Source organism: Culex pipiens, chromosome 1, assembly GCF_016801865.2.
Source record: "Culex pipiens pallens isolate TS chromosome 1, TS_CPP_V2, whole genome shotgun sequence".
Lineage (NCBI taxonomy): Eukaryota > Metazoa > Arthropoda > Insecta > Diptera > Culicidae > Culex > Culex pipiens.
The window spans coordinates 56,893,352-56,915,625 of NC_068937.1; the positions used below are offsets into that span (position 1 = coordinate 56,893,352).

Below are 22,274 nucleotides of genomic sequence, written 5' to 3' on the forward strand. Positions count from 1 at the left end.
TTCAGATTGTTCAATGTTTTAAGAAACTTAAAAAGCTTAGTAATATTTTCATTTGCTGTATACTGTTATACTGCTATTTTATTTGAAAGGTATAGTTTCAAAAGAAACTTAAAGAGTCACGCTTCGTTTTTTTTCAAAATAAAATTAATGCTTTGAAATCAACTTTTAAAACAGATTTTTTCTGAGTCCTGTTTGATTAGTGCGCTGACCACGCGGACGCGCTGTCTTGTTTTTGCATGCTCATTTTCATTTCTTTTATGTCGCTATTTGTGTGCATGGGGTGATTGGTTATTATAACTTATTGGACATCATAAGTGCAGTGCTTCAGGGGACGCGCAGTCCTGTTCTTTTCGCGATAATTTTCATCGTAAATGATCGTAAAAATTTATTCCAACTGGCATCGATCGATTTTATGAGCGTCATTTATTTACTATTTTTGAAATTTGCTCGCGTTATCTAAATTGTAAAAATATACTGATAAGTCCAGCCCATAGCACTGCTGCTCGGCTGGCACGCGTTCGATAAAAAAAAACTTTTTAAATGATCAATTATCTATCTTTCCGCAGCCGGCTGCCTAAGATTTAAAATTTTCAACCAATAAACAAAATGCTCATGGTCACATCACTGCCACTCGTGAATCCTGACCTCATACCCATCTACTAACCCCCTCAAAACTCATGTGATACTTTGTCGGAGATGCAGTCGATTGGGCGGTCTCTATCACTCAAGTATCGGACTAACATTCCCATCCACTTCCCCGTGACCCTACCACTGGTCGTGGCCGGCGCCGGTATTGATCAGCATGATAGGGGCCTTTGAGAAGTTGCGAAGCGAGGAAAGATAGCTCCCACTTATCTTCCACGGCTCGTGGATGTAACTTCTGGAGGTCCTGGTCAATAACGGAGTAGCAACTGCGGGTGGGCACCTATGCTTATGCTTATGCTAGATTTTTTCTGAGTCCTGTTTAATTTTAACGATATTTGATTATTTGGGTAAATGATACCCGTGAAAGTTTTAAAAAATACTACTTTTTTGTTTTCATTTTGAATAACAATTTTGGTTTCTTTACAAATTATATATTTTTTTACATTTGGTTTTAAATAGGAATTTTGAAAAAGGAGATGAAAATCTTTAAAAAAATGTTAAATGCTAAATGTTGCAAAAGAATTCAAATTATTTCGCTTTTTGCTGGACAAGATTTTTAAATTTTTATATGAAATTCAATGAAATGAAGCAAATCAGCGAAATCTTTTTTCTTTATAAGTCCAATATCTTAAAAAAGTTCAATAAATGAGAATAGGTGGAATCGTTTTTTGAAAATTAGGAGATTTTTTTTGTATGAAAGATTTTTTGTTTTTTTGAAGGATGATATAAAATGAAGCATGAAAACTAGTTTCTGTGATTCAAACATAAGATTTTCAGAGTTATTTAAAAAAAAATCACGTTCCGCGAAATTTGCGTGAAATATGGTGTTTTGAAATTGAGGTCCCTGTGAAATTTGCAATTTTCGAACGTGAAAAATCACTAAGCCTACTAATAGGCAATCAAGATGCTAGCATAAAACCTTAATCAAACTAGGTGGTGGCTAGTTGGTTTAAAAATGTTACTTCTGCCGATTATCTCGGTAATGGCTGAGCCGATTTAGACAGCTATGGTCTCATTCGATCCGTCTTAGGGTCCCATAAGTCGCTATTGTAAACTATAAAATTTTGTGAAAAAGTCCGGAAGATTTAAAAGGGGGGTTTTTGAAACTAAAATAATCATGTTATGCTTTTTTACAAAAGGCTTTTCTAACGAACACAATTGACATATTGACACAACACCTTAAGTTGGATTAAAAAATTTCTTTTTTTGTGGAAAATCTAACTTCAAAAATTCTTTACAGTTTTTCGAGTCATAGAAATTTTGTTTAATGTTTAAAAAGAAATCATGACTACGAATTCTGATGTCCAAAACACAATTATGGTTAGAACTAGAATATGTATTCCTAATATTAAATATAACGGCACTTTACCTATCCAACATAAAAAGGATAAGGTTCAATCGACCGCTTTTACCTTACGTCTGAGTACCAAAAAAATAGAAAACATTATTGATAGTGAAAGGTGCTTTAGCAGAATTTATTTTTTTTGACACCATTTAAACGTAAATAAACTGCCCCTTTTTCGGAAGGGATATGACGTAAATAGAGCACCAGTCAGTTTGCCTTCAGGACCAGAGGCGTCTAATTTGAATACAATGTTTAACGTAAACTATGGTTTCCTGGGGGAGGAAGCATCATAAAACACACACTCGTTTTTTCTGACTTCCACCTACGGTGGGGAGTATTCAATGTAAACTTCAGAGATCATCTTCCTTCTGGTGTGGAAAGGAAAAAATAGGAGCATGTCTGATGCAAAAGATAATCTTTTTCCTTTTCTTTTCTTATAACATTTCAAACAGACATGTAGGAAGTTGGTGTGAGTTGAAACAGTTCGATGCTTTTTACTATAACAACTTTTTTTTTTAGAAAATCGTTCTGAAATTTTTAAAAGGGTTATGCTGAAATGAATGTTTTCAGAAACAACAATACATCTCGAATTACCGCAGCTGTTGAGTTCTCTTGACAATGTCATTCTTTCCTTCATTATGTCTGGGAAGCCTTTTGCTTCAAGTGATATCAAATCAGTACACCGCAACCACTTTTGCTGCGACACAAAATGAAAGCAAGCTTCGGTTGAAACCACCGCACCTGTTTGCTGGTGCAGATATTGGAAAATTCCTTCGGAAAAGATTCGCTGATAAAAAAAATGCTGGCTGCAAAGAAATTAATTAAAATTGTTGTGTGGCTCACTCAAAAAATTAACCCACATGAAGCCGTTATTATTTGCCATTATCGGCGGTCGTTAATCAAAATTCCAATTAGTATTAAAGAGTTGGGAGACAAATTGATAAAATTGGGCGGAAAGTTTTCCAGAGATCGGGTTCACTTTAAATAAATTTATCAACTGGTTGTTGTGAGATTTTTGCTGCAATTTCTATTAATTTATGTCCAAATTTTATAATTAAAGAAAAAAAAGTAAGTAAGAAAGTAAGAAAGTAAGAAAGTAAGAAAGTAAGAAAGTAAGAAAGTAAGAAAGTAAGAAAGTAAGAAAGTAAGAAAGTAAGAAAGTAAGAAAGTAAGAAAGTAAGAAAGTAAGAAAGTAAGAAAGTAAGAAAGTAAGAAAGTAAGAAAGTAAGAAAGTAAGAAAGTAAGAAAGCAAGAAAGTAAGAAAGTAAGAAAGTAAGAAAGTAAGAAAGTAAGAAAGTAAGAAAGTAAGAAAGTAAGAAAGTAAGAAAGTAAGAAAGTAAGAAAGTAAGAAAGTAAGAAAGTAAGAAAGTAAGAAAGTAAGAAAGTAAGAAAGTAAGAAAGTAAGAAAGTAAGAAAGTAAGAAAGTAAGAAAGTAAGAAAGTAAGAAAGTAAGAAAGTAAGAAAGTAAGAAAGTAAGAAAGCAAGAAAGTAAGAAAGTAAGAAAGTAAGAAAGTAAGAAAGTAAGAAAGTAAGAAAGTAAGAAAGTAAGAAAGTAAGAAAGTAAGAAAGTAAGAAAGTAAGAAAGTAAGAAAGTAAGAAAGTAAGAAAGTAAGAAAGTAAGAAAGTAAGGCATTTTACAACCTTTCCCGTGGATTTCCATAAGATGTTTAAAGTACAAAATTACCACAACCTTATCATTTCTCCGCCGGGTCCGGTGGTTTAGTGGTTAGCGTGGTAACCTCTGAATCCCAGTATGGCCTGGGTTCAATCCCAGACGGACACGGTGGCATTTTTCGAGACGAGATTTGCTTGATCACGTCTTCTATCGGATGGGGAAGTAAAACGTCGGTCCATTCGCGTAAAAGAGGGTTTGAGTGACTCACCTCACATAACCTTCGGACGCCTAGAAATGAGCAGAAACTTGCAACAGAGACCACAAAAGACCCGGGGGTCGTTAAAGTGGATTGCTTTGTTTTTTATCATTTCTCATCACTTGTCTTCGTCAAATTGGTAATTTCTCTTCCAAAATGATTTGCGTGTGCACGATCGTGTCCGCTTCAGTTGTTATCCAAATTCTCGGATTTACCCTGGCACATGAAATGTTATTTATTGATCACATCCCCGGACTGACGTCGGACAGATCCCGCCCGGACAGACGAAATGCAACTCTTTTTTTTGCTTGCTTTTCTACAGCTGCTGCACCAAATATGTTTAATGAGTTGGAAATCGGACATTTTTAATCCCTTCGCGTCGCGTATTTTGCATGTCCGCGGTGAGCAAAAAAAAAACCTCCCGACAAAATTGCCCGTCAGAGTGTGGCGGTCCATTAAAAGATGGAGACACATCTCAAAAGTCTCTGTTTTTAATCCACGTACAAGGGGGTAAACAAAGTGGCGTTTGCGCCCTCCTTCGTGTAAGCGGGATTACGACCAACTAAGCGGTGATAAACTTGCTCTAATTTAGCCAACAATTTTGGGAACACTCCACTTTGGCGCAAAAATTACCGCCAGACAATCGGATTACGGTGATAAGACGATGTTTTTTGCTCTCATTGTTGTCTCTCCTTTTTTTTTGCATATGACCAAGGAGACACCGAAAAAAAGTGATACTCACTTTGAGAGGCTTTCGTTTTCTGACCGTCGTCGTCCGTCCCCGGGCAGGGTGCTTTTTACAGGCCTAAGAGCTTGTGTGCAAAAAGCGAAAGGGCCCCGGCCAAATGATTGATGAAAGTGATATCAGCAGAAAGTAATTTTAGGCCCAACGACGACGACGACGAATGACAGGAAGTCCTGGCCTGGTCTCTTTCGCCGGATCTCGGTCATCCTTCACGAGTCTTCCCAATCGAAACCGTTGAGATTTTGCCGAGATTCACCTTGGTTCTGGTTGATTTGGTACACTGAAGATGATGGAAGGTCAATTGTAAGTGGATGAACCAAGGGGTTTCCAGCATCAAGGATTACTGACCAGTCTAAATGGAATTACCAGGATTACTGGCAATATGTCACGGATTGCTTTGATATCCTAGAATTACTTGGGATAACCAGGAACTGCATAAAATTATTAAACATTACTTGGAATTACTGCGTAGCTTCCAGCATATTAAAAATAGTCTTTTCAATTTGATTGACTGACAGCTGTCAAATGCACAAAACCACGTGCTTAAAATAGTGTGTCCATCCCGGGAATTCCCGAGACAAAAGTCACGTGATTTAAAAAAAAAACAGGAATTCCCGAATCCGAGGATTTTTTATATTTCGTACCGGGGGTTCCCGAAATTGAAAAAAATCTAATTTTGGTCTGCAAATTCAGATTTGGTTGTAGAAATAGATGAACAGTTGAATAAATTGTAATCGATAAGAAATATTTAGCATGATAATTTTAAATCAGCATTTATCAGCATTCATTTGTAAGCTAAAGGAAAATTGTAAAAAAAAATCAAAGCTCTGCAAAATGCCTACCGCTTTGAATATTTTCTATTTCATTTTATAATTTTTTGAAAAGACTTAATATAAATATAGCAATTCCCCACGAAAACAGCATGGAAAAAAAACCAAAAATGCTCGGATCAGACTCAAAATTCTCTGGGGGTTCCCTGACCAAAATAATTAGACCCGTATTTTTTTTGTTTGCCTATTAGGTTGACCTACGCCGTGTTCGGAGTGGTCGGAAAATTTCAATTTTTATAGATTTGCGCAAAAAACACTTTTTTTCCAAAACCATAACTCCTCGCAATTTCAACCGATTTTAGTCTTATACGCAAATAAAAGGTGATAAAATGCCGTTTTGACGGTGTCTGGACCAATGTGCCTATGTCTGGAAATATTTTGATCGGATTCCTCGGATAATTTTTCATAACATACTAAATTTTTTTTTCAGCTAAAAAATGGGAGGAGTTCATTGACAGGATTCTGAGATATGTTTTTTAAAAATAAAATCCGTGTTTTTCGATGCACCGCGCGCATCCCCCTTCATCCGTTGAAGCTGGTTAGTTTTCCTCGGTTGCTGACTGAAGCCTGGAGGTGTTGTATACTCTGCAACGTTCTGCCGCTGATTCAACGGCAATGGCCTTAGATTTGGAACCACTCGAGCAGATCCCGCTCCTGGCGACGCCAAAGCAGGAAAATCCAAACTGGTGGTGTTTGGTGACGAATTTGTTGGTGTCTCGTCGTCGCTTGCTGCCGATTTTTTACAAACTCAGCTCATTTTGGGCAGCTCCGATTCTTGGTCGAATGAACGCCACCGCAATTGAAGCATTTAGCTGCGATGTTCTCGTTGGTTGCTTCGCAAGCTTGAGTTTTGTGCAAAGCCAGGCAGTTTGAGCGTCCTTGCTCGTGGCTGCCTGGCTTTGCAGGTAGCGCCTCGGCATTCTTTAACTTCTTCAAATCTCTCTTGCCGCGTTTTTTGCACTTTTAGCACTTTTCAGGAGCTAATATCGAAGAGTACCTCACTGATTGGTGGTTCACAAGGGAATGAGTGTTCAGCTTAAAAACATTTCTTCAAAAGAAGTGCTCAAATCGCAGAAAAAGCCTAAATTAGCAGAGATTTGATGCCATCGGTGATTGATGCCCGTCATCGTAACGTCAAATCCGATTAGCCAATTCACTCACAGGTGAGAGAGGGCCATCCACGTCTAATTAACCCGTCGCCGGCAAAGATGACGAATTGTCCGATATGACGATCCTGAAAGCATCGCTCGCTGGAGGTGCTGAATAAGCTGCTAGCAAAATATGCAAAACTTTTGCTTTCATGAAATCTTTTCTCCACATTTTGACAAAGACACTTTTTTCTCCTGCAACAACCAGATGGCTGTCTTGAAGTGTCATTTGTGCACGTGTGGCTGATGGAAGTGAAGATTTTTGAGTGATTTGAGCGCTTAAAGGTGATGTGACGCCCCCTTCCCGGGGAGGCGAAACAGGGGGGTTGCACATTACGGTTGAGCCTTTGCTGTCCAGTATTTGGTAAGTTTGTTTGTGTTTAAAAACTGTATCTCTGAATCTTTTTCAAAATTATTTTTCCGCTTTCTTTTTTAAATTGATCCATCTAACATTTTTCAGATTTGTTTCCATCTTTGCGTTTGTTAAGGGTTAATTCCAAATGACCAACACGAGCACGCAGTCCTTAAGCCGACTTGCTGCAAAATAACGCAACACACACGGTGGCGGGTAATCGATGCCAGTTTGAGTTAAACTGTAAAGCTCTCAAATCGCCCCACAACTAACAGATGGTTGGATTTACTCAATGTAGCATGTAGCACTGATGGACGCAAATGATCTGGACGAGACGACCGACGGTTGCTGCCCAGAGGGAGTAACGTCGTCGCGGCGTCATTCAAGGGATTTGTAGTGTGATTAATTGCCCTGGCCAGGCGAAGTCTTTGGACTTGCGGGAGGGGCAGTGAGAATATTTGCTATGCCATACCTGAGATTGAAAGTGCAAATCATCAGGTGAACTGTGGCCCCAATTGGAATGCACATTTCATATGAAACTTTAGATTTAGAACTTTAGCGAAGAATTGTATTTCTTAAAAACCTATGGGTCGAAAAATGACTTCACAAAAGCTTTTCCAATGCTATCAAAGAAGTTTCTTCGTGCAAATGTCCTAAAACAGTTTACCAATTTTTTTGAATACTGATTGTTTGAAATTGACTCAAAGCAATTTTACGAAGAAACAACAAACTTTTCCTGTCATTCCACAATTTTCCTTTTTCGATCGAAAATCGAGAAAACCTTTAAAAAATCCTTATGTTTTTTTAAACCAATGTTTGATCTTTAAAAGCATTGGAAAGAAAAACTCTTAAAACAAAGGAAAGGGGTTAATGTTTGGCTGTGTTTTTTTCTATATGAGCAATTCTCTACCAAACCCTGAAATGGATTTTATTTGTATTTTTTTATTTGGCTCAAACTTTGTGGGGGCCTTTTTCTATGACCAAAGAAGCTTTTTTGTGTCATTGGTTCACCCCACAAGTCTCCATACAATTTTTGCATCTGTCCATACAAAAATGGTACGTAAATATATTCAAACAGCTGTAACTTTTGAGTGAATTTTCTGATCAATTTGGTGTCTTGGGCAAAGTTGTAGGTATTGTTGAGGACTATTGAGAAAAATTAGGCACACGGAAAAAAAATTGCAGATTTTTTAATCAACTTTTTTTTCACAAAAAATCAATTTCCCAAAATACGTATTTTTTGATTTTCGTAGTAGGGGACAAAAATCCGCAACTGTTGTGCCATAGAGAAAGATGGTCGCCGAGTTATGATTTTTTGAAAAAAATAGTGATTTTTGGACAAAATCATAGTTTAATGCAAAAACAAAGACTCATTGAAGATTGGACCTCGGGTTGCTGAAACAGAACCGTTCCAAGAAAAAGAAACCCGAAAATTGAAGTTCTCTAAATCTCACCAAAACAACCCACCAATTTCTAATGTCGATATCTCAGCAACTAATGGTCCGATTTTGATTTTTAAAATATGAAACATTTTCCGATCTTTTCGAAAAAAGTATTTTGATTTTTTTAAATCATTACTAACATTTTAAAAGCGCCAAACATTGAAAATTACGCTCATTTAATATGTTAGTCTTGATTTATTTTTTTTTAACAATTTTTCGGAAAAGATCGGAAAACTTCACGAATGTTTCACGTTTTAACATTGAAAATCGGACCATTAGTTGCTGAGATATCGACATTAGAAAATGGTGGGCTGTTTGGGTGAGACTTAGAAAACTTTAATTTTCGTGTTTCTTTTTGTTTAAGCCGCTGTATCTCAGCAACCAGAGGTCCAATCTACAATGTCTCTTTGACAATTTTATAGCAAATTTTCTGAGCTTTTCAAAAAAATATTTTTAGGTCACTATTTTTAAAAATCGAAAACTGCAAATATTTCGCTAAAATCAAACTTTCGGTGGCTATATCTTGAAAACAGAGCCCTTTATCAAAAAATCTGTAAAGTACTTTTCGATTGGAAATTCAATTTTACATTGAAAAATTACATCTGATTTGTTTTTGCATTAAAATTTCGATTTTTCCTAAAAATCACTATTTTTTTTCAAAAATTCATAACTCGGCGGCAGATTTTTTGACCATGTTCCTCTATGGATCAAAAGTTGCGGGGTTTTGTCCCCTAAAACATATCAAAAAATCTCCAAAATTAAAAAAAAATACGTTTTTTAGGAAATTGAGTTTTTGTGAAAAAAATTTTTACAAAAAAATCGGCATTTTTTTCCGTGTACCTACTTTTTTTCTCAAAAGTCCTCAACAATACCTACAACTTTGCCCAAGACACCAAATTGATCAGAAAATTCATTCAAAAGTCACAGCAGTTTAAATATTTACGAACCATTTTTGTATGGACAGCTGCCAAAATTGGGGACTTGTATGGGTGAACCAATGACGCAAAATAGCTTATTTGGTCATAGGGAAGGCCCCCACAAAGTTTGAGTCAAATAAAAAAATACAAAAAATGAAATGGTTGAAATCGGCCGATTTCGTAGAGAGTTGCTCATATTATATGTGAAATTAAGTAAGCAGTAATTTTTGTGGTCTCCCAAACTATGTTTCAAAGCATTTTTTTACCATTTTCAAATGAAAATGTTATCATTCTTTAGCAAAATGAATTGTAAAACAAGCCAAAACTTTAAAAAGGTAACTAATCAATATAAAAAACAACTCAAAATGCAAAAGGCAATGATAGGAATTGGTTTTTTAATCGTTTTTCACAAAATACTGATAATTAAACAAGAAAAACAAAATCCATAAGACCAAAAGTTCTCTCAAAGGATCCAACTCAGAGCGTCAAACGCAAAAACAACAGCTTGGCAGATCGACTTTTTGATTTGAAGTTCATCGACAACGACACTTCAAAACAGTTGAGGACCAAAACTACGATTTACCCGTGCATCTAGTGTCAACTTTCCCCCGGTTCCGGAGTGGCCAGATATGGTCCAATTGGATATTTACTGGTTGTGGAGAGTACGACTAATAATTTTAGTAATTTTATACAGTTTATTATACATTTATCTACACCCAAATCTAGTGAATGCAGGTTCGCCGGAAAATTTATTTAGAATTTTGGAATTGAACCGAAGAGGCCGAAGAGACCAAATTGGGTCATCGTAGCACAGGTGCCTTTTTAGAGATCTATACATTTCATTTGCGTCCAAAAGAACGAAAATCGGCTGCAAAATGGATTTTTGCCAGCATTTCCAATGCCGGGGTCATAAGATTCCTTAATACCTTCAAAGTAAGTCTTATTTATTTTTTTTTTCAATTCAATTCGGTTTTATTTGTGAATAATCAAGTAACAATGAGATCATTTAGGTACATAACAGAGTTTTGGTGTTTCTTTCAGCTGTGTTTTACATCATAATTCAATCGAAAAATTATTACTTATAACTATGGAATAGACAAGAGTAAGAAAATGTTTTTAAAAAACTTACAGAAAGTGCAATGGGAAAAGGATAGATAAAGAGAAAGCTTAAAACTAGATCACAAACAAAAATAATCAATTATAGATGTGCTTGATCATCAGCTCCCCGAGGGCCAGAAATTGCTCTGCCTTGTTACGGCAGCTCCGAAACCGCGTCATCATCTCCCCCGCGAGAGCAAAGAACTCCGGCGGGGTAAAGAGATCTTCCCCGGTGACTCTTTGCTGGGCCGCATCGCCGCTACCGGCAGCGACCACGCTGGCAAACGACCGCCCCCATCCAGGAGGGATCGCTGGGTTGTCCGCTGGAACCGTCCGCTGCCCAACTGCAGGAACGGCTGCGCTCGTACTTCGCTGAGGAGAGTGGGACGCTGCTGCTTTCTTCTTCCTCTTTTCCTGCTCCTCGAGGTAAGACTTGCGCGCGTCGCATCCGCGGTAGTTACCGGTATGGTTGCCGTCACAGTTCGCGCACTTTACGCGCGGCTTAGTTTGTTCTGCATTTTCCCCCAAGTCCGCCTTTCGTGGCAGTGCGCACGCCTCCGAGAGGTGTGACTCACCGCACTTCACGCAGCGGGGCCGGAGGTTGCAGTTCCGCGAACCGTGGCCAAATTTCTGGCAACGGTGGCATTTCGCTACGTCCGTCGGGTTCTTGGTGTAAAACCGCCAGTTTACCCAAAAACCGTCCAACGTCTTAGTCCGCCGCAGATCTTGGATCTTGACGGTGCCGCGGTCGAAGTGAAACAGGTACAGGGTGTGTGTATCTGTGACTGTTGTCTTTCGCGAGAGCACTTTTATCTCCCGTGGCTTTATTCCGGCGTTCGAGAGGTGTCGCTTCAGGTCGGCGATCGGACGGTCTTGGTAACCCTGCAAGATGACCTTAACAGGGGGCTTCTCTGGGTCGTATGTGTAGAAGTTGCTACGCTTCAGTTCTTTAAGCACCAGGTCGAAATCTTTTCTGTTCTGTGTGATCACTTGCACTGCCGACTTACCGATTTTCCGAGAAGACAACAACGGCTTGTGAGCTCTCACTGAATAGGCCATTCTGGCTTGTGAACTCACTGAAAAGGTCGCAACGAGAAGACAACAACGGCTTGTGAGCTCTCACTGAATAGGCCATTTCTGGCTTGTGAACTCACTGAAAAGGTCGCAACGAGAAGACAACAACGGCTTGTGAGCTCTCACTGAATAGGCCATTCTGGCTTGTGAACTCACTGAAAAGGTCGCAACGAGAAGACAACAACGGCTTGTGAGCTCTCACTGAATAGGCCATTCTGGCTTGTGAACTCACTGAAAAGGTCGCAACGAGAAGACAACAACGGCTTGTGAGCTCTCACTGAATAGGCCATCCTGGCTTGTGAACTCACTGAAAAGGTCGCAACGAGAAGACAACAACGGCTTGTGAGCTCTCACTGTATAGGCCATTCTGGCTTGTGAACTCACTGAAAAGGCCGCAATCAGAAGACAACAACGACTTGTGAAAGGCCGAAGTCAGCCGAAGATCTGCCTCTGGAGTGCAGTTCAAGGACGCTGATGTTGACAACTGCGTGGGGTGCGCTAAGGATAAGCAAACCCGACTACCATTCCCTAAAGCGGTGTATGCACTTCGGAAGGAATCGGTCAAGAAAAAAAATCAAATGGGCAGCAGCGGCAGCGAAAGCAAGCCAGAGAGGGTGAAGAAAAGCCCCAAGAAATCTCTCCTTCTCCTTTGTTCTGCTGTTCGTGAAGCTGTTTCTTGACCCCTTTCCTTCCGATCTGCATACCAGCCTTAAGAAAAGACACCGTGCCGTCAATGATCCTTGGGGTATCGTCTCTATGATCTGATCGTCTTTAAAAACCGAGAACTGATCTTAATTGGCGAAGCAGGACAAGACATCAAGACAGAGACTACGGAACCAATTGAAAACAGCAATTCGAAGCGAGTGTGTGCTTTAGTGCTTCAGCTGCGTTGCCGTATTCCGAACCGAAGGTCTAAAGACAAAAAGTCGAAGTCCGAAGCAAGTTAAATCAGGGTCATGCAGGAACCTTTTATCAGAATGACGAAATAATTACTTGTTTGAAATATAGTTAATGTTTTAACTACATGGTAAACCTATCAAAAGAAGATAGGATAAAAAAATTGTGAGGTAAACAATATCTCTACTGTTTCTGATACGCAACACAGCATGAATGATTTAGTTTGATTGCTTTTGTGAGTTGCGCTAGTAACTTTTTTTAGGAGAGGAGGGAAGATGTGTGGACCCGAATAATAACCCCCGCATGTACGCCCCTTGTGCTAAGCGTTACGCCCACCCGTAACGCATATATCCTGTCAGCGGTCAGCTGCCAGTCGATGTCAACAAACTGTGCCCCCTTCCAACAACTATCTCCGGACGAACCAGACGTGTCGGGGATTCTCTCCACGGCACCAACCCAAGTTTCCCACAAGACAATATCCTAGGCCTTCCAGCAATTCGTCAACATCGTCCGCCAACGTGTCCAAAACAAAAATTGGAGGTGGTCTACGTTCCTTTGGAGAATTGTTCTTTTTTGGCGTCGACACTTTTTTCCGTGCACGACCTTCGTCGTCGGTAGTGCTGCTACCGTCGGTGTTGTTGTTTTCTTCATCGTCGCTCAGCATCTGGAACTCGTTCCTGATGGGGATGTTGGCGGATGTTGATGTGCCACTGGTTGTGGCACCGGAAGTACCGGAACGGGTTCGCACTGGTGATCTCGGAACATATCCGGGATGTAGTAACTTTTTGTCGATGCCTTCTGCGCTCACGCTCCCCTGCGCGACGGCGGTCGACACGGCGTTGGTTTGTTAGCCTTTTGCACATGGGCGGTAGACGAACTTTGCGGGTTTTTCGAGGCCGCACTCGAACTGCCACGGCCACAGCCGGCCTTTGGTATGCTGGATAAGCAAACTCGCGGGTAATCACAATCAGTTACGGCGAAAAAAATCGAAAAACGATGGAGCACTGAGCACTTGACTGCTGCTTGCTCTCGTGCGTACACGGAGGAGTTTCTATTTAATTTCGTCGTGAAATTACATACTTTACCTCTGCCATTCTCGAACGACAAAACAGCCTACTTTTCTTTTTCAAAAATAACAGAATCGAAAAGAAACACTTTTCAAAACAAATGCCGAAAAGTTCTACTATTCAGCACTGAAATGGATGCTGAACAGTTGCACTTTTCAGCACTTGTTTTGAAAAGTAATACTTTTCAACATTGTTTGGACATGGACATGGATATTTGATATACAATTTCATTCATATGGTATTTTTCGGAATTGCAAAAATTTTTGTATGGAAAACTTGATTTTTTCAGCACTCGTCGTATTTATCTAATGAGGTTTACCGAGTGTGTACGACTCGTGCTGAAAAATCTTCTTTTTGCAACTAGTTGCATAAACTACTTTTGTAGCACCCTTTATAGGGGGCGCTGAAGGTAGCTTCCGGTTGCAAAAAGGTTTATTTTACAAAGTTAGGAAAAGTCAGAAAGGTTCAAGTCTGTAAGTTTAAACGAATTAAAGTTACAGCACATTTTATAGGCCGTATGGGTCAGATAGACCCTGACACCTTAGGAAAGTTAAAATGATTTTCAACATAGAAAAATCATGTTCAATTGTTTAAATTGTTTCCTATACAAATTATGTAAATTTGTTTTCCGATTTTCCGAGCCAATTTTGAAGAAATAAATTGAATGTTTACAATTGGCTTACATAGAAATTTTTTTTTTAAATTAAAACAGATATCTCTAAAATAAAGAGTTTTTCGAGTAATTGTTTTTTTCCTGATAAGCCTTCATGATAAAATACAATTTTGCTGAAGACACCAAATCGATCAGAAATCCCTTTTCAAGATACAGATTAAATATTTTCATGCCCATTTTGTATGACAAGCCCGCAGAACAGTATGGAGATTTGTATGGAATGATAAATGATGCAAAAATCTCACATTGATAGTTTTTTTGCCTTTTTTTATTTGGCTGAGATTTTGTGAATGGCCACTTTGCATCATTAGTTCGTCCATAACAATAATCAAGTTTAAAAATTGCATCTAGTGAACAGTTAATTAAACAATTAGGTTAGGTAATTCCTGTTTGATAGTGACATCGAACAAATAAATAAAAAGTTGTAGAATAGGTAAGAAGAATTAAAAAAATAGAACACTTTAAAAAAGTTAACTAATTTTTGTATTTTTGCTTTAAAGTGATGCATTGTTGCATAAACAGTTGTCAAAACAGGTGTTAATATAATAACTATCCAGATCTTGTTTATGCTTTGAAAAAATGAGGTATAAAATTTAATCCTTCTGGTGATGTCACGCATTGTCCTGAAACTGTGGGTCAATTGAATCTAAAAATAGCACTCATTCCCCTCCAAAATAACTTACCTGTGTCCGTGTAGGGCTTCCCAAAGTATCGCATCACGTATCCCAGCAGCAGCCCCGAGCTCAGCTGCGTTCCGTGGGTCATCGTGTTCACCATGATTCCAACCACGATGACGATCCAACCCCAGCCACCCTCCGGATAGTACCTCCGGCAGAGCAACCTCCGGGCGGCCATCAGCTGCTGGAACGTGGGCGACGGTGGCATTCCACCACCCCCACCGCCACCCTTTTTGCAGTGATTCCCGTGAACACCGCCTCCCCCGCCGCCTCCTACTCCGTTGAGATCATCTTGGCCACCATCGGTGCTGCCACCCGGCCCGGCACAGGCACCCTGGTTTTGGGAGAGCAGAGGCCACGACAGGGCCCGCACTAGTGAGGACATTTTCAATTTTCACTTTTGGCACTGAGTCGTTCATTCACTGCTCTGAACTCTTAACTCTGAACTCATTCACTCATTTTCACGGTCACAGACATGTCTGCTGGATTCATTTATATTCTTGGTGTACACTGGAAATTTTATGTGAGAAACATTCAATCTTCAAATTTAATTTCTAACTTTTAGAATCAATTGGATCGAGTTAGAATTTAGAATTACATAAAAGTCCATCAATTTCTCTTTCTTTTTGGTATTTTTAATATAAATTAAATGAAAAATAACAATCAATGAAAATACTCCCGTGTAATTCCCCCCAAATATCTTTAATTTGATTGTACCCAAGGCAAACTCATTAAAAGTGGCCAACCGGCACTAAGTGACTGAAAGGAATTCCGCCCTGACCTTCTTCCCCAAATACCCTTTTGTTCCCACCCCCTCTGACCAGCCAGGGCCATGTGGCCAGACGTCACTCAATCAGGACGATTGCGGACTCGCTGGAGCGCATGATGACGTGTTTGGGTGTGGATGTGGTCCTTATTCCCCGCCAAAAAGGGACTTTTTCGCGCCATATGACGACGATGTAATAGAAAAATTTCCACCACCTCGTCCCTGCCCCCTCTCCCACGAACCGAGGTTGCTAATGAATGGATGGCGGGAAAGTTTGGCGATTTTGGTGTTAGAGGTTTGTTTTTGAGTCGCAGCAGTCGGCGGCGCGGCGACCAACGGTTCTTTGTACTCGGAGTGATCGGTGTTGCTGTCGATTTGACGAATTGATTGGAGTTTTGCATCGATAATAAACCAAGTAAGCGGAAAGAATGTGAGTTCAGTTGTGAACAGTTTTGCGGTTTGGATCATTTCTGACAATCTAGGAGGGGAACTATACCCATTTTCAGCCTATTTCTATTATCGGCCTATCAGCACTTTCATCATAAATTACAGCTTTCATAAAGTGTTTTAAACTGTTCCAAAGTAATAAGTAGCTCAAATAAAAGTGAGAAAGCAACTCTCCATTGTTGATATATCTGAAAATGTTGATTTAATAGCGGAAAACGGCAAAAGTGATGAGAACGGGTCGAACGGCTTAGAGTGATTAAAATATTTCTCCGACATCTATGATTTTGAAGAACTTAACAAGAGTTTTTTGTTTTAAAAGGTCCAACAAACAAAATTTTAAAACTTTGCTTTTTTTTGTCTTTTTGTTTATTCAAAACCACAAAAAGCAAAAATTTAAAATTTTGTTTATTGAACCTTTTCAAAAAAGGCCCTAGGACCTATAAACAAATGTAAACATTGAGTGTATACCGCTTACTCCGATGAACATTTACATAAGGTGTAAGAGGGCTACACTCAATGTTTACATTTTTGAGGAAAGGCTTGAAAACCTTTCGAAAAATGAACTTCCTTATATGACCCCCTAGATCCACCTTCACGTATACATATCGACTCAGAATCAAATGGTTTGGTCAACGTGGTTTGTGGATGGTCCCCTCGTTGGTAGGAGAGTGGCAGAAGTTCAAAAACATGATGAAACTGTGAAAAGAAAATCCAATAACTGGAGGGTAAATAAGCGTCCATGACAAATGCCTTAGCTGATTATGCTAAAAGTTGAACTTAGTAATCAAAACTTTCTGTATAGTCACTTTTTTAGCTAACTTTTGTCATTCATTGATAACAACGAAAATAAATATGTCATTTGTTGGATTTGCCTTAGTCGGTTGCTCCATTTAAAGTTTGTAAAGTAGGAAAATGTAGTAATTGCTATTTTGTTATTTAATTTTTGTTTGTCTCAATTACTAAAACTAAAACTAAATTCCAGTTTTCATATAAATTTTTCAGTTCAACCCATTTGTTTGGTTCTTGTTATTGAATTCAAAAATTCGTATGAAAAAATGGGAAAACGAACTCTGCCTATCATTTTTTTTTGCACAATGAAATAACAAAAAATTTGAGGGTAAATGGTAGTTTTACAATTCCGTTGTAATACTACTTACTTTTCCTGTCATTCTCGAACGACCTTCTGTTCTCTTTCAAAAATAACAGAATTAAAAAGTTATACTTTTCGACACACGGTCTTTAAAGTTATGCTTTTCAGCACTGAAATGAGTGCTGAAAAGTAGCACTTTTCAGCACTTGTATCGAAAAGTAATACCTTTCAATATTATTTTGATTTGAATGGTGAATTGACTAAACACATGGACATTTGATATACAATTCAAATCAAACGATGTTTTTCGGAATTGCGAAAAATGTTGTTTGCTTATCTGCCCATGTTCGCATAAATGTCCCATATGCAAAAACAGCAAGAAAAAAAAACATAAAACATAACGCTCTTTTGAAATGTTAGTCTGGGTTTAAAAATTTTAGAATTTTTTTTTCGAAAAGATCGGAAAATTTTACGAATGTTTCATATTTTAACGTTGTAAATCGGACCATTAGTTGCTGAGATATCGACGTTAGAAAATGGTGGGTTGTTTGGGTGAGACTTGGAAAACATCAATTTTCACGTTTTAAACATTTGCATGGTAAAATCTCAGCAACTAACGGTCGGATCAACAAAGTTCAAAAAAGCTAAATATAGAGAATATTCTAAGCTTTTCAAAAATATTTTTTTAAAGAGTGGTTGCCTACATGCGCACTAATTTTAAAAAATGAAAAAGTGCGACTATTTTCAAAAAAGTTACCTAAAAATGGCCTTAACTTGAAAACGGTGCACTTTATCAAAATTTCACTCGAGTACTTTTTGATTGCAAATTAGATTTTACATCGAAAAATTGAGTTGAAAAAATTTTGCGATCAATATTTTGATTTTTTGAAAAAATAACAGTATTGATTAAAAAATTCATAACTCTGTCAAAGATTTTTTGCACAACCTGGAAATTTCTAAAAAGTTGGCATTTGAATTCCTTAAAACCTATCAAAAAATGAAAAAAAAAAATAAAAATATTGATTTTTTGCAAATCAAGTTTTAGTGACAAAAAGTTAAATAAAAAATCACCAAAAAAATTTTACCGTGTTTCTTTTTTTCAGTGTAGTCTATATCCATACCTACAACTTTGTCCAAGACACCAAATCGATCAAAAAATTCCTTCAACAGAATTTTCATACATCATTTTTGCATGGACAGCTGCCAAATTTGTATGGAAAATTATATGGACAAACTAATGATTCAAAATGGCTTCTTTGGGCATACCGAAGGCACCAAAAAAGTTTCAGTCATATTAAAAAATACAAAAAAATCGAATGACCGAAATCTGAGAGAACTGCTCATTGATCTTTATATTGAACGATATTATAATTAAACGTATTCCACTCAGAGTTAAGTCCGAAGCAATACATCATGCGAGTAATTTCTATATCATACAAAAAAGGACTCGATAAAAGGGCTAAGATTTATGTGTCAATTACCGTGAAATTTATGATAATTTATACATTATACAATTTACGAGCCTCCCGGCAACGGGGCGTTTCTCAAAGCATCCGTTCTGCGCCGAAAGGACAATGTTTCACTCGTTACAAATCACCACGTGGCGGGCGATTGATATGCGACAGCCATTTATCAAAAAGATTACGATGCACAACTGCAATTATTTCGGCGGCAACAAAAAAAAAAACTGAAAAAGTACTCCATTAAGTGCACGCGATAAATCTGATCGATCAGGGGCTAATTTCTTTCCAATCGCTCGCGGGTCGGTTGCAAAAATAAACAATCTTGAGAACGCAATTGAAAGTGCAATTAATTTTGGTTATTTTTCTGGCACTCGAGGTGAGTAGGTACCTCGGGAGAAGTGGCGTGCCGTCAAAGAGTGACGCTGTACAAAAGTGGCACATATTTTAAAGTCTCAATGTTGAGTGCTGATGAGCCACTTACGTTCTGGAGCATCCTTCGGGGTGCACTCGGGTGCCGAGATGTAATTAGGTGATGAAATGGATAGTACCGTGAACTGGGGTGACATTGAGTCTACACGTTTGGATATCTGGCAAACTTGTCTAATGTTATGGTATTTATGTATTTTTCTAGGTCGGATTTTACTTATGGGTAATTCTCTACCAACTCACACGAAATCGGGAAAAGTTGCCCTGACCCCTCTTCGATTTGCGTGAAACTTTGTCCTAAGGGGTAACTTTTGTCCCTGATCACGAATCCGAGGTCCGTTTTTTGATATCTCGTGACGAAGGGGCGGTACGACCCCTTCCATTTTTGAACATGCGAAAAAAGAGGTATTTTTCAATAATTTGCAGCCTGAAACGGTGATGAGATAGAAATTTAGTGTCAAAGGGACTTTTATGTAAAATTAGACGCCCGATTTGATGGTTTACTCAGAATTCCGAAAAAACGTATTTTTCATCGAAAAAAACACTAAAAAAGTTTTAAAAATTCTCCCATTTTCCGTTACTCGACTGTAAAATTTTTTGGAATATGTCATTTTATGGGAAATTTAATGTACTTTTTGAATCTACATTGACCCAGAAGGGTCATTTTTTCATTTAGAACAAAATTTTTCATTTTAAAATTTCGTGTTTTTTCTAATTTTGCAGGGTTATTTTTTAGAGTGTAACAAAGTCCTACAAAGTTGTAGAGCAGACAATTACAAAAATTTTGATATATAGACATAAGGGGTTTGCTTATAAACATCACGAGTTATCGCGATTTTACGAAAAAAAGTTTTGAAAAAGTTACTTTTTGCGTTTCTCTTTGTTTCGTCGTCTGTGTCTGTTGCGGGTGACCATGAACGGCCATGATCGATGACGACCAACTTTTTCAAAACTTTTTTTTCGTAAAATCGCGATAACTCGTGATGTTTATAAGCAAACCCCTTATGTCTATATATCAAAAGTTTTGTAATTATCTGCTCTACAACTTTGTAGAACATTGTTACACTCTAAAAAATAACCCTGCAATGTTAGAAAAAACACGAAATTTTAAAATGAAAATTTTTGTTCTAAATGAAAAAATGACCCTTCTGGGTCAATGTAGATTCGAAAAGTGCATTAAATTTCCCATAAAATGACATATTCCAAAAAATTTTACAGTCGAATAACGGAAAATGGGAGAATTTTTAAAACTTTTTTAGTGTTTTTTTCGATGAAAAATACGTTTTTTCGGAATTCTGAGTAAACCATCAAATCGGGCGTCTAATTTTACATAAAAGTCCCCTTGACACCAAATTTCTATCTCATCACCGTTTCAGGCTGCAAATTATTGAAAAGTACCTCTTTTTTCGCATGTTCAAAAATGGAAGGGGTCGTACCGCCCCTCCGTCACGAGATATCAAAAAACGGACCTTGGTTTCCTGATCAGGGACAAAAGTTACCCCTTAGGACACAGTTTCACGCAAATCGAAGAGGGGTCGGGGCAACTGCTGTGTGAGTTGGCGGAGAATTACCCTTATCCATAAGACAAATATTTCTGGATCCATTATCTGACATATCGTTTTATACACGCAAAACAATATTTTCGAATGTTGCATCATTTATGATGTAACACTTATGCACGTCATTAAACAAATTTAAATGCAATTTGATGTAATCTTGCAACAAATTACACGTAAAAACATGATTTTACGAGTGATTCAAAAGTTTACGTCAAATCTCAAGTATACATCTACTGAGTTTACATGTGATTCATTTTTCTGCGTCGAGTAAATTAACATTTTTTCTGTGTCATACACGAGTTTTGTCAGGATTTAAACATGTGACAAGAGGTTGATGTTTTTTATGCCATTTCTTTCATAAATATATTCATATTCAAATTTTGACGTAGACTTACGTCTTTGTCGAAGGTACTGGGGTGTCATTCCAAAAAACCCGGGCCGAAGGCCCTGGATTACTGCGTCATCCGTCAAACGCTTATATCTTCCTTCCCTCTAATCGAATCGACACGATTTATGTGCCATTCGATTCGAAAATTATTCAGCAATTTGCTATAAAACTTTCATTGTTGGCAAAATAGTTTAACTATTGAAACAATTGAATGTTTTAAAATGTTTTCAAAATGCAGAGATTTTGCAAGCAAAATGAGCGCTTCCCACTCACGGACGGGAATGTCAAGTACCTATTTTGAGGGGAAAATCATCCGAGCAACGCGACCGAGTGTCGGTCGCGAAAAAGGAGGGGAAGTAGCGGGCCGAAATCATACATAAGAACGCGCGCCAGAGCCCATTCTATCATTCACGTCTCAGACGTCGGACCGGCAGCAGCAGCAGCAGCAGCAGGAAAGCTCAGCCCAGAGCAGCAGCAGCAGGAGAGAGGGACCAGAACTGGAAAAGAAGTGCGCATCGCCTTCTCGTCGTCACCGTCAGCCAGTTGCCTCTCGATGGCCGGACCGTTAGGATCTTTCGTGGTTGCTGTGGTTCGGAGGTGCTTCAATCCCCATCCCTCGTCCCACTCGGGACGAGGCATCAACAAGATGAGGCGCGCGCCTGCTGCCTTCCGCCGAAAAGCCTCTCATGGGTCAAGCCTTGGTTGTTAAACAATCGGGACATCCAACTAGCTCGTCGCATTCGCGGCGAGCGCTTCTGAAAGATTTACGTCTCATCAAATTCTAGTGTTGAAAGAGTTGCCCTCGTCCCACCCGGGACGAGGCAGCGAGCTAATTTGAATTTAAATTTCAGGAACAAATTTTGGTCTTCGGGGGCGACGGATTGCACAGCTTTCTGAGGCTGCTCTCGCCCCCAACCCCTATGCCCCCTCTCCCCCTCCCCCCATTCGGCTCGCTAAAATTCCTTCGTCTCTTTCTTTCCTCTCTTTGCCGTTCGTTCGTCTTCTTCGACGGCCATGCCTCACGATCTTGAGCAGTTAAGTGAGGAACATGATCCAATTTTACTCGAGGCTGATTCGTTTGGGGATATTTGTGCCACAAAAGTTTCAGAAAATGGGATTCAAACATTGTTTGTTGTTGTGTATATTTCGCCAAGTGCAACATACAAACAGAAAATTTCTTTCTTGATCCGGAATTTGTTCTGGTATGCAAAGCAGGACATCCGCATTGTTGTGTCTGGGGATTTTAACATTGATATCCTCAAACCGGAAAATTTGAAATTTGTTGATTTTATGAATTATGAAAGAGTACCTCAAGCTTGATCTGCTTTCCATTTTGACTTCCGATTTTGACTTT

At 38.6% G+C, this 22,274-nt stretch overlaps 1 protein-coding gene and 1 long non-coding RNA gene across 3 annotated transcripts in view; both read right to left on the minus strand.

Annotated features, from left to right (window-relative positions):
- LOC120429060 (uncharacterized) overlaps positions 1 to 4,881 on the minus strand; it is a 31,936-nt gene extending 27,055 nt beyond the window's left edge. The window contains exon 1 of the long non-coding RNA XR_005607205.2: positions 4,604 to 4,881. This is a non-coding gene — a long non-coding RNA (uncharacterized LOC120429060). The remainder of the gene's footprint in view (positions 1 to 4,603) is intronic.
- Positions 1 to 22,274, minus strand: part of LOC120426464 (monocarboxylate transporter 12-like) — a 362,289-nt gene that overhangs the window by 206,745 nt on the left and 133,270 nt on the right. The window contains exon 2 of one of the 2 annotated variants that reach the window (XM_052706463.1): positions 14,788 to 15,291. The exons of the other annotated variant lie outside the window; for it this stretch is intronic. Coding sequence (XP_052562423.1) covers positions 14,788 to 15,166 — 379 coding nt within the window. The 5' untranslated portion in view covers positions 15,167 to 15,291. The remainder of the gene's footprint in view (positions 1 to 14,787; positions 15,292 to 22,274) is intronic. 2 annotated transcript variants of the gene reach the window in all.